Source organism: Cinclus cinclus, chromosome 1 (genome assembly GCF_963662255.1).
Source record: "Cinclus cinclus chromosome 1, bCinCin1.1, whole genome shotgun sequence".
NCBI lineage: Eukaryota > Metazoa > Chordata > Aves > Passeriformes > Cinclidae > Cinclus > Cinclus cinclus.
Window position 1 is genome coordinate 70,194,073 of NC_085046.1, and position 12,423 is coordinate 70,206,495.

A 12,423-nucleotide genomic window follows, 5' to 3' on the forward strand; every position below is an offset into this window, starting at 1 on the left:
GCAGGCAGTCTTTAGATAGAAATGAAATCTGATTACCATAATCTCATGTGGAATTTGAAAACTAGTAATTACAATGTTAATTTCACTCAAGTTGAAGTCCTTATTTCTTTCTCATGCTTTAGACATTAAGTAACTGTAAAGAGTTTCCTTAATGCTGAATCCAGAGCTAGAAATGGCAGATAATCTGTGCATGAAAAGTGTGGCACTTCCAGTATTAATCCAACTGTGTCCTATCCTTGATTTGCATAATGTTCTTTTCCTTAGGATATATACAACAAGGCTCCTCGTAGCTGCAGTGAACTTGTCCCATCTTCCATGTCTGAAGGGAATAAGTAAAAAAAGCCCACATAGCAGAATTTAACCTCCCCAGTCTGGGAACTTCATGCTGAAGAGTCTTCTGGGGACACATACTGTGCCCGTGATTTTTGCCTGTGGTGTTCATAGGCCTCAGTGCAGCTGCTGTTTCACAGATGTGAATTCTGATGCCAGCCTGAACTGTTGTAGCTTTGCTGCAGAGCTACTGCACTGCTTCACTGGGTGATGGCAGGGTCTGGTAGGACACCCTGGACCACCAGAGTGTGGCCAGGTACAGAGGGAGAGCTATCATACCACATGTCCACATTTCCCCCTTTAGGCACTAGAAATCCAAAGTGTGAGTCATTGAGGGAAAGAGGTTTCACTAGAGAGCAGGAATGCAGCTCTTCCTCCTAGAGCCTTTTCCAGCTCCTGGGATATCTTAAATCAGTCTCTTAGTTTACTTCATTTGGGGAAAAAAGTGTCACAGAGGAACAAAATGTTCTTGTTGCTGAAGCTGGGATACTTCTCAATAAAATATGGTGTGTCCTTCACAGTGGAAATTATTCCGCTAAAGGGGAGGAAACAAAAGGAGAGAAACTAGTTCTGCTGCATATGTAGAGTACATTGTATTATTCAGCCAATGTATGAACCTCTTAGATTTCTTTTCAAAGGTGATTAGTCAGGAAGAAAAGCTTTACAGGAGTGTGCACCACTACAAACATAATTGTGCTTTTTTGTAATGAATGTGCCATGCTTAAGGAGAACAGAATCGGCCTGAAAGAATTACATTGCGAGTTTTGTTGTGTCTAAACAAAAAGATAAATGGATGGTCAGCTTTAAATTCATCTTTGTGTTGCAGAATCCGATATCCTGGTACCTCTCGGGAATCGCCACCTTGTTCATTTACTTCCAAGGAGACTTTATGGATGATCTTTGACATAACCACACCTTTTGTCTCACACATCTCAGAGAAATCTGATGCACTTTCATTGAAGATATTTGTCATTCCCAGGCTTTCCAGAAGTGGCTTCAGGTCATAGTCACCTTCCACACTAAACTTTGGAAGAAATACATTCACTTTGGTGTTGGCCATCATGCTGGGATTTGTCCACTGTAATAATGTCTCAGGGGTCAGTGCATTTTCCAGCTGAAAACATAAATGAACAAAAGAAATTCGTGAGCAGTCCGAGAAAAGTGAAAGGAGAAAAAACCCACCATTCCTGAACTTCTCACTCCTATCAAGCCTGCAAATAATAAAGTCCAAAGACTTTTTTTTTTTTTTGTAATTCACAACCATAGCATTCAGGCTTAACATACACTCAGTTATATTGATTCAAGTACGATTTAATCCATAGGACAGACCTCTGGAGCAACTCTTCTGCATGTGCATGCTCTGGCAAGCTTTTGATAAGCAATCACCTCAATGGCCATATGAAGGAATCTGAGGAAGACGGTCCTTACCCAGGTCATGCTGGCCAACTGGCAGAGTTCCACATGTCTTTATTCCTGACTCTACAGAATAATGAAATTGCTGGTATTTGAGACAGAAAATCCAAATCCAGAGCCTGATCTCAATCAAACATGCAGCTGTTCAAGCAATTTTTTTTAAAACTGGAAAGGGAGGGGTCACAATAAATTGGTATCAGGAAAGGACTCACTTGCATTTTATGATAGGTGTGTTCTGTAATTTACTCCAACATATAGAAGTTATAATCTTACAGCTGAAAAGAGAAATTCTTCCTGCCTTTAAAATTTGTGGCCAGTTGCAGCAAATTACAAAGGAGGCTTGAATGATCATCAGTCTTTTAATCCTTAAATAACTTTACTAGTAACTAATATTATTAATTACTTAGTCCTTAATAAACTTTCAAGAGGGGTGAAAATATGTCATAAAATTTTCATAGAAAATTGACATAAAAATTGCTGATCTTTAGGAAATGCCTTATTAATTTTCTCATTTATGTGCAATTATAATAAAAAAATGTCTCATTTATGCAAGCACTTCTGCTCAAAATTAAAACTTGGAGAAGTGTAAGACCTTAGTAAAATGAATCATGGACATGTGTAAATTGAAAATAAATAAGGATACCAGAAATAAGGGCACCTTCTACACTTTACACTGTCTTCTGTGCATTCCCTATCTAGAGCAAAGCCTTAATTACAACCTCATACTGGACACAGTGAAAACGATGATGCCACAAATATGAGAGGAGGAACAGAAAAGCAAAATGAGATGGTAAATTCACAGGAAAGTTACTTTTTGTTTCCTTATGCATTGCTTCTAAATAACAAAAACATTCCATAAATCTATGGCATAATATGGGCTGTGTCCAAGGGAAGTATCATAGCAATTCTATTTTTTCCTCTCACCTTCTCCAAGCCAGTGGTCTCATCTTCAATCTCTTTGGGCAGGAGAATGAGCATGCTTATATGTTTGTTAAGGCATGGGAGCTCAAGGATGGCAACATTTAAATCTTTTACATAGCCCAGGCAAAAAGTAGCTTCCAGATTCATCATCTGCACTGGTTTAGTTTCAGTCTGCAAAACACAGAGGAAACAATCTATCACTCCTTTCAATTCACAGATAAGATGGTGACAGAGGAAAGTTTGTAAGCTTGCATGGAAGTGGTAAGTTGAGTTACCACCAGAGAATTTGTTGACCTTCAAGGTAAGGAAAGCAGCAGTGAGGGACTCTGTTCAGACTTTTTACAGTAGGCAGCTTTCCAAAGAAAAGTGGAACAGAATTCTACTTAATACAATAGCAAGGTATGGGGGATGTGCCTTGAAAGAGCAATTTATGTAATATTAGTGGCCCTTCATGCCTTTTCACTGAGTGCTACCAACTACATTGTCTACAGGGTTTTGTAATGCCAGCAAGTGTCAAACACTGAGCACAGCTCAACAGTGAAGGTCAGGCTGTTCATACCAATAATTGATATTTTGATTTAGGAGCTGAAACATAATCAGAAGAAACTTCAGGCTTATCTAAATCTCTAAGTATTTGCGTTTGAATGCAATGAAACAGAACAGAACAAAACAAAACACTATTTCATAGGGAAGACTTTAAAACTGTTCTGTCCAAATGAAAATGTTCAAAGTTCAAATTTAGTAGTAAAAAGTTACTTTAGGGGGAAAAAATCTTGAGATGTTTTGCTTAAAAATTTTATTGTTGTGTGATTTTTAAAACTTTTTAGCTGCAACTATTGGCTGATGAGGTAACTTACGAATATTTTCAGTGAACTTGAAACTCCAACTTTGCTTATGCATCTCTATATGTATGTGTGTGTTTATTTGGAATATAATGTCTTTATCTCACAAATTTTGTGCAGCTTTGTATCTTGGCTGTGAATTGTCTGATTACAATATTCATCACTGGTCACAGACTCCTGAATACACCAGCCCCAGGTGGTGCTCCCACTTGGACCTCATGGCTAAGCAGGACTGACACACAGAAGGCTGCAGTCCTGAGCCAGACTGGAAAGAGGGAGACTGGTGGGATGACATCTCTGAAGAGGAAAACACAGGGCCAGGCACCTAAGGGATGTGTTCAAAGAGGTGACACAACTGTACACATTTCACCAGCTCAAGAAATGCAATGTGCTTCACCTCTGCTGGTTTTTGGATGCAGCCTCTGGTACCTGCAACCTTCCAATCTCTTGGGAAAAGCTACTCATGAGAATTTGCATCTCCTTGCAGAAAATGACTGCTTCTGACCATTTGTACTCAGCTCATGTTGTCTAAACATCCTCCCAGGACAGTCTGGGACCCGTGCAACACTGTGTAAGATGAGATAGAGTCTAAGAATGCCATGGTAATAAATATTTCTCATTTTCTCTTGCTGGGATTTCCTTAGCTCAAAGTTTGCATTTTCATGAGAGGAAACAGTACCCTTTTTTTTCCCCAGAACATACCTTGTTGACTTTAAAAGGACATTCTTTGATCTCTGCCTCTGGGAACTTCTTCATCCAATTTGTGACAAAATAAGCTGCATTAACTAGAAGGATCTGAGTCTGGTCACTTACACTATCCTCATTCAAAACATTTTCCATTTTTCCTGTGAACAGGTTTAAGATGGTGGTTAATGCAACAATACGATAGCAGTATATCAATTGCTTTAAGTGAATATGGTAACATTTCACTAAACTAAACACATTTGTGTCCTGCATCTCACAGATAAAAGATTTTCTTTCCAATGAAAAATTTCAAAAAGGAAATTTATTTAAAATTACAGCTTAATTTTTGTTGTGGGGTTTGGGATCCAGGCAGATCTTCCAAATGACAGGTTCTGTTGGTTTACATCACATGTAATCAAAACTACATCTTCTGCTTTTGTTCAGTACCTTTAAGAAGGTTCTGGGTTTTCAGTGAAATTCAATAGGTTTAAGTGAAAAAACACTTTGTCATTTGGAGAGCAAGACTTGAAGAGAAGTTTCCAATTAGCAGCTATTCTTTTCTAGACTGATACAAGAGAATAAAAGAACCAGGATAACAAAAATGCTGCTCTGATTACAGTTAATATCCAAATACTGCTACAGACTTCAGAGGATGTAAATGTCATGACCCACTCTGTTTTGGCCCTGTTCAAGCACTGCCATAAATGACCCTGAATTCTGAGCACTGGGAAGGCAAGTCCTGTCTTGCAGCTGCACAGGCAGGGTAAGGTGCTTCCCCTTGGGCACCTGTGCCAGCCTGGGAAGGACCAGACTCGTGCATGGTGTTTCCATATTTGCACCACACGAGGGCAACAGGTGGCAACCAACCCCATGGCCACATCTGCTGGGGCTTCCACAAAAGACAAATGAGAGGCTCTCATCTGCTTTGTGGCACCCTTGCTGCCAAAAGCTGCTGAGGTATTAATTAACAGCCTGAAACTCAGAGTCCAACCAGTACTTCCCATTACAATGAAGGTTTTAAAGGAATTAGAGGGTTCGATGTCTTGGTTTTACATGTTGTGATGCTCCACAGCCAGGACCTGTCATTCTCCCAAACCATCCTGCTGTAGTTAGATGTGAGCAGCTTTCCCCAAGGCTAATGCAAGGTGAGTCTCACATTTCCACCTTCAGAAGTGCTGCAGCAGTGAAGTCAGTGCTGCTAATCCTCATGAATCCAAATAGTAGGCCTAGTCTTTCACAATGTATTTACTTCTAAAGAGGTGTCACAAGGATAAAAATCTTTCTCCAGAGAGGCAAACAGCATCCCCAAGGTTAAGCTGTACCCACCATCAGTCAGCTCTGAAAGGGATTTGTTGATCTTTACTCGGGTTTCCTCAGTTTTTTCTTTGAATTCCACTAATTCCAGTTCAGATGGAAAAGGTCTCTTTGTGGAGTTGACAAAGTCCTGAAAGACACAAGTAACCAAAGTCATGCTTGGTTAAGTGCCATTGGGTAGTTGAGGAGTTCAATATTATTTGAGGAAAGCTGTTAAATAACTGCAGGAGACAACAAGGACACACACCTGCATCCAGCACATCACTCCCAAGGCCGCCTTCAGACCAGTGGTGTTACATCAGCAGTTAAGTAACTTTGATATTGCAGGAGTGACCATGCTGCCAGAGTTTACAGGATAAAACAACCCTCAGTCCAGGCCTGAGCATGACTCAGATACAGGCCACAGTCTGATCACAACATGTGTATCCTCACCAGGGAAGACACTTCTTGCTCTGGGTCCTGGCCTTTGCTGTAGCAGAGACTGAGCAGCAGGTGATCAGATCACAGCATCACTGCAGCATGTTGAGTTTTCTGAAACACCTCTCTTAGGCTGATGTTAGCCTTGCTTGGGACTCTACTCAAATACAATTTTGGGGGAAAAAAACCAACTGACACTGCATTCTTCACATGTTTTTTTGCAAAGTTCATAAGTTAAAAGGTCAAACACCACTTTCTTCACTTGTGTTGCTTCAATGGTCAGGATTCTGCCTTCTCAGGCAGATTAAGAAAACTGAAGCTTACTGGAGTAATTACTTGGGTGTGTGAACTGGACATACACTTGTACCACCAATTTTTTTATACTCATTTTTACTCATACTTGCAATGCAAAGACTTTGATGTGGCATAGAAGTTATGTTGCATTCAAAACCAAACTTGCTACTGACCAAAAGCATATTAATGAAAGAATTAAAAGTGTTGTAAGAGTTGCACAGCTTGGGGTCAAGCAGCAGACTCATCCATCCTCCTACAAACCTTTATGGCGGCAGACAATATTATGCTGTTTATCATTTGTGTCCAGTCAACCAATAGCCAGAAGTACAAGAATTAATTTTAAATATCATTGCAGTCTGACACCATAGTCCATCAACATGATGGCCAAGCAATTCATAACACAGGGGTTTTCCTGCTGTACTTACTGTGGTAGGATTGAGAGACTTATCTACAAAGAGCCGTTTGACCATTTTTAGTGCAAAGAAAGAGCTGAGTTTGGAAACATCTGAAGTTATTGTTTGAAATCCAAAAGAAACATCTTTGACATCTTGTAAATGGAGAACCTGTTAAATGAATATGATAAAACACTAAGCATCATTTTATTATTATTTATTATTATTATTATTATCATCATCTAAACATTCCTAACAGCTAAAAATAACATTAGTTTGTAACTAGAGCTGTTGCTTTTTGTATTTAAGGTAATGATAGTGCTGCTCACTGTTGTTACTCAAAAATCATTTATGTATTTGACATGCTCACATAAATCTAAAAACCTGATCCTACCAGAACTTCCACCAAATGCATTTCTTTCCTACAAGCAATTTAAAGAAACCAATAGAGCTGTTCATGCTGCTGATGTGATGTAGCCAACTAAAACTCCAAGGTATGGAGTCATTATGTTTTTGCCAAACTTACATTTCCACCCAAAATCCTGAATCCTTTTAAGACGGATATGTGAGGGTCCCAGATAATCTCCTTTCTAGAAATGAGCTACACCTTTAAAAATGCTTGACAGATCAAGTTTTCTGATTGCTGTGACTAATACATGACATCACATGATATTTCAGCAAAAAACTGAACAGATAAAGATAACTGTGTTGGGTTTTGTAGACAGAGTATAACTGGGGGTAGGGCTGCTGATCAACACATGGCTACCTCCCAGCTCCTGGGAATGACAAGTCCAGTTCCAGGAAATACTGGGGTAATGATGGCTTTGTTTGAAAATAACCCTATAAATATGAATTAAACTTTTAATGCCTAGTTATTACAGAATCTTTGATGGTGGCTGTTTCATTACAGGAAGCCTGTCCAACCCTCCTCGCCTGCCTCAAATTCCCTTATGAGGCACAGCAAGCACTTGAGACCTTCTTTTCCTTTTGTACATCACTACTGCTCTTTCTCCTAGGACATGTCATATCTTCACAGACAAAATTGCTGCTCTGCCTTAGTCACCCTTCCACATCCTCCACTATCCTTGCTAAGTGGGAGCAATAAAGAAGAAGGCAATAAACTCCCAACACAGCAGCAGCACAGCTGTCATAGCCAAACTCCAAGTCCATTTCCTTAGAAACAACTATCTCAACATTTTTCCTTTTCCTCCAACAGTTTTATTTCTTTGTATGTTAAGTGCAGAAAGCTTCTGTTCCTGGGAACTAGGAACTAGGTTGGAGGAGAAAGCTACTGCAGCTGCTCTACCTGGGAAAACTTCTGGCACAAGCTTGTTGACTGGTGCTCCAGAGTACAGGTGCCAATCTGGCTCCTTTTGTATCTAGTATTTAAAAGCCAAGCACAAACTCAGAGGCAGGCAGAAGCTAGAACAGACATGGAAAATAGGAAATATTGCACTTAAAAGCATACCAAGCTCTCCTTAGCATCTTTAGTCAGCACTTTTTAAATACCACTAGAGAAATATGAAACACAAGTGCGCTTGTGTAACAGCTTCACTTGTGGATGTGCAGGTTAACTTGTTATTATGGAATGGTTCAAAGCAAATTGCAGACACAAGTGAAAACAAAATAAAGGCAGGGTAACATTTTTAACTTTCTCTTCAGAAAGACAACACTTGAATTTTGAAATGGTGAGGGAGCTTCAGGGTAGCATTTAAATTTAATTTTTTTTAATATTGTTTGGGAAAATGTGCAGTGCTTACAAAATCCATCCCTGAAAGTCTTCAAAGCCAGGATGGGGAGGGTCTGGAGCAACCTGGTCTAGTGGAAGATGTCCCTGCCTGTGGCAAGGGGATTTAAGGTCCTTTCCCACAGAAACCATTCTATGATTCTACGATTTTCATGAAACTATTGCTGTGCAGCTCTGTGAACAGCACAAGACTCCCTGTAATCTGTGGCATAAGTAGGGGCACAGAAGGCTGTGCTCAGGGGTACTTTCAGTGAATGAGAAACTACATGGAGGAATTTCCAAAGGAGGGAAAATACATTCAAATATGTAGAGAGTCTTTCAGAGCCAGGTGATAATCAGCATACAAATGCATACTTAATTTGCATTTCATGCACCTTTAGGAAACAAGAAAGCGTGGGGACCCTCACTGGGATAAAAAGGATCCAGCTCAATCTCTGCTTACACAGAGGCAGGAGACAAGGCTGGAGGGCTGACTCCCTGCACCACAGGGTGAGCTCCATAAACTGATTGAATCATGACTGCCATGCTGGATCATGACTCTGGAAACCCCTTGAACATCTTGAGCTGCTTGTAAGGAGAAACATGGATGAAATCATGCCCCTTCTGCTGCATCTACCTCCTCTTTGCAGTATTGTGGGACAAAGGGGGCAAAGTCAGTGACAGGGTTGCTATACATACTTGCTGCTGACAGCAACAGCAAAATAATTTTCAATTCTATAAAGCTTAAGCATTCTTGAATAATGAAAAAACAGTTATCTAGAAAATGAAGGGATATGAACAGTGACACTACGCTAAAAGGAGACAAGGTTTAATGCATCTGTAAGGACTCCACTATGTCCACTTCCACCTTATACATGCCCAAAAAGATTTTTCTCTAAGACAGAGTTTCAGCCTTTTGTTGTGCAGGGCCAGGGAGTGTGGAACAATTCAAGAAATTCAGATGGATGGTTTGTAGCCTGTCTTACAAAGGAACTAGACATCCAGGAGAACATTAACAAGAGTTAATAAGAAAGACACCTACAACAGCCATATCATTTTGCAGCCACAGAACAGGTTGCTGACAGCTTACCTGTTTCATCTGGTCTGCAGTATCACCTTTCGTAGCTTTATATGCCAGAGCCAGAGACGTTGAGGTACACAGTGGGGAAAAAATAATATTGGCTGTTTTGTCCATCTCACATAGCTTTTTGAACATATCAACTGCAAAGGCAGTGTTTGCTAGTTGCAGAGCATCCATTGTCATCCTGAAATGGAAAAGGGAAAAGAGAGATGACTCAGATTGTAATTCCAGTTCCTGCTGTGGTGGGGCTGGGTCAAAGCACTGAAAGAGGCTGGCACCAGTATCTGGATTGGATATCTTGAACTTTCAGGATGAGGAGAGGAGAGGAGAGGAGAGGAGAGGAGAGGAGAGGAGAGGAGAGGAGAGGAGAGGAGAGGAGAGGAGAGGAGAGGAGAGGAGAGGAGAGGAGAGGAGAGGAGAGGAGAGGAGAGGAGAGGAGAGGAGAGGAGAGGAGAGGAGAGGAGAGGAGAGGAGAGGAGAGGAGAGGAGAGGAGAGGAGAGGAGAGGAGAGGAGAGGAGAGGAGAGGAGAGGAGAGGAGAGGAGAGGAGAGGAGAGGAGAGGAGAGGAGAGGAGAGGAGAGGAGAGGAGAGGAGAGGAGAGGAGAGGAGAGGAGAGGAGAGGAGAGAGGTTCAGTAATAGCCATTGTCTTCAAGTGACAGTGGGCAATGCTATGTGATATGTAGAGCCAGTATTATCAGAAGCACTTGAGGAATTCTGTGTGGGTCAGGATGACCCACACACACTGAGTCAAATTGGATCACATATGAATTTAATCTGTTTTTAATTGACACTCTTAAAATGTGCCAACTCAGAACATAATTCACCTATACTCTGGGCTCTCCTGGCTCCCAGACTGGTCTTTAATGGTCTCAGAACTTCTCTATCTCTTGCTTCATGGCTAATTGTCCATTAGACCTTTAACTTTGGTACATGTTCGTCCCCTCAGGGTTGGTTCCCCACTATCCCTGGCCCTGCTGGAAGTCTCCAGAAAGCTGTCTGGTCCTGTATGTTGAGATTATTTTAGAAACTTAATGGAGGCATTCTAAAAAAATACCTCTGTGTGCCCACCCATTACTTACACTGTTTTTACTCAGAGGTTTTCCTAGCTTTTCCGAGTAGCTGCAATTGCCACAGGGCTGTTACATGACCTGTGCAGTCAGGAAAGGCAAGGCACAGTTGCTGCTGTCCATGCTCTGGGAAAGCCAGAGACTATTCCCATCTTCCAGGCTGCTTTCACATACCCAAAGTTGCACTTTAGTATAAACACATTTGTGTAGATTCAAGCCAAGAAGGGTGAACCCCAGAATTTCAGTCAATAGCACAAGTCTGGCTTTAGATCAGCAATCACAGAGATGACCCCTTTGGAATAGTGAATTTGACACTTACTATGACCCCAATACCATGTATCCCTAAAAAAAAAAAAAAAAAAGGAAACTGTTAAAACTGGTGCTAAACAGCTCTATCAAAGCTATTGACAGAGACAGAAAGGAAATGGAAATTTTTGCATGCATAATGATGCCCAAATGCAGCTGAACATCTGACACCATTGTACAGAGATACTCGAGAGCAGCTGTGGTACTTCACTGTAGAAATTAATTCCAAATGATTTGTGATAGTTATAAATTTTTATAACTCTTTTTTTGTGGGAGTAACAGAACAGGCATGTAATTTGCCCACAACACTTTGTAGAGAAAACACTTTGATTTACTCGTAGGACCTGTTTGACTACAGACGGCCTTTTACAAAATAAATGTCTTTATTTTTATTTTAATTAACTTATACATGTTCTTGGATTTATTAGGTAAGGCTATTGTTTTACTTGACAACTAGTTTGCTTTGGGCTAAAAGATGCAGTATTAAAGGTTAGTGAAATGCACTGCATTTAATCAAGTTTAAAAAAAAAGATATACTGGCATAAAACCAAGGCTTTTTAAGTCAGCATTTGAAAAGCACACCTAACCAGCCCTGCACTCTTGCAAAATGTTCTGACTGTTGGTATTAGCAACAAACTGTTTGCTAACAAATCCCCTCCCACTGGGGGAAGAAAAAAAAAAGAAAAAAAACCAAGAAAAATAATTTGTCTTGAAGATGGCAAATATTTAACATATTTCACTGGAGAAACTTATCCCCACAAGAAAATAGAGAGGAGCATGCTTTGCAGCATCCAGAGGTTTTGTCAGACTCAGAATTCAGAACGGGTTTGGCTGGACTTGTCTCTCTTCCAGTACTCTGGCAGCTGCTTGGTAAAGAGAAATTTACCATGAGAGATTCCATTTTACAGCATCAGCAGGCATCGAGCTGATGTCACAATGAGGGTGTAAAGAGAGGACCAAGTGCCAGCCTAGCACTGCAACCATCCACCTCGTCTATGTAGACACAATTTCTCAGGCATGAAAGCAACTAATTACCAGAAAAGTCGAGCTTGCCAGCAACCATGGACTCAGCACACACCTTAAGGGAGGAGAGCTTTAGGCAGGACAGTGGCAAAAGACAGAACAAGTCTGAAGGACTGAGACTGCTGATGAGGGAGTAACTTGGAAGAACGGGGAAAAGAAGCAAACATAAAATCATTCCTTAAAATGCCTCCCTGCAATTGCTCATCACAAATGTGCTCTTTTGTGCCTGAGCATGTCTTAAATGAATTCCCCTGCCTAGGTTTCCTACCTTATCTTTGCCATTAACTCAAGCATTCTCATACGAACACACAATACTCTCCTACACTGTGTCTGCTTCTCCATCTCCATCTCACTCTCTCTCTCTCTCTCTCTCTCTCTCTCTGCCTCTGCCCCACACCCCAAAATTGAAGATTTGGGACAAGTGCTAACTTCACAGGTATTTCTTACTGAGGAACTGGTGGAAAATTACCCAGGGAACCAAGAATGCGTCATTCAGTAAACATCTACCACCCCCAAAAAGACAAATAATACAAAAAATCTCATGAGTCATGCAGTACACTAAAAAAAATTTAATTTGTTAATGGAGTATATTATTTAGTATTAGCTGGCATG

At 40.7% G+C, this 12,423-nt stretch overlaps 1 protein-coding gene across 1 annotated transcript; it reads right to left on the minus strand.

The window, feature by feature from the left end:
* Positions 1 to 1,051: 1,051 nt before the first annotated feature.
* SERPINB5 (serpin family B member 5) lies at positions 1,052 to 9,597 on the minus strand. The gene is made up of 6 exons (XM_062499411.1): positions 9,424 to 9,597; positions 6,641 to 6,778; positions 5,517 to 5,634; positions 4,209 to 4,351; positions 2,668 to 2,835; positions 1,052 to 1,444 (listed from the first exon to the last, which is right to left on the minus strand). Exons 1-6 carry the CDS (start codon positions 9,595 to 9,597, stop codon positions 1,052 to 1,054), a joined length of 1,134 nt encoding a protein of 377 aa, XP_062355395.1.
* Between the last annotated feature and the right edge of the window lie 2,826 nt (positions 9,598 to 12,423).

Excerpts from the sequence above, each read along its gene's own strand:
- SERPINB5 (XM_062499411.1), bottom strand. The coding sequence starts at position 9,597 with ATGACAATGGATGCTCTGCAACTAGCAAACACTGCCTTTGCAGTTGAT. Across the intron at positions 5,635-6,640 it reads AGTCTCTCAATCCTACCACA|GACTTTGTCAACTCCACAAA; the intron begins GTAAGTACAGCA and ends TGTGTCTTTCAG. Across the intron at positions 4,352-5,516 it reads CCTTTCAGAGCTGACTGATG|GAAAAATGGAAAATGTTTTG; the intron begins GTGGGTACAGCT and ends ACCTGTTCACAG.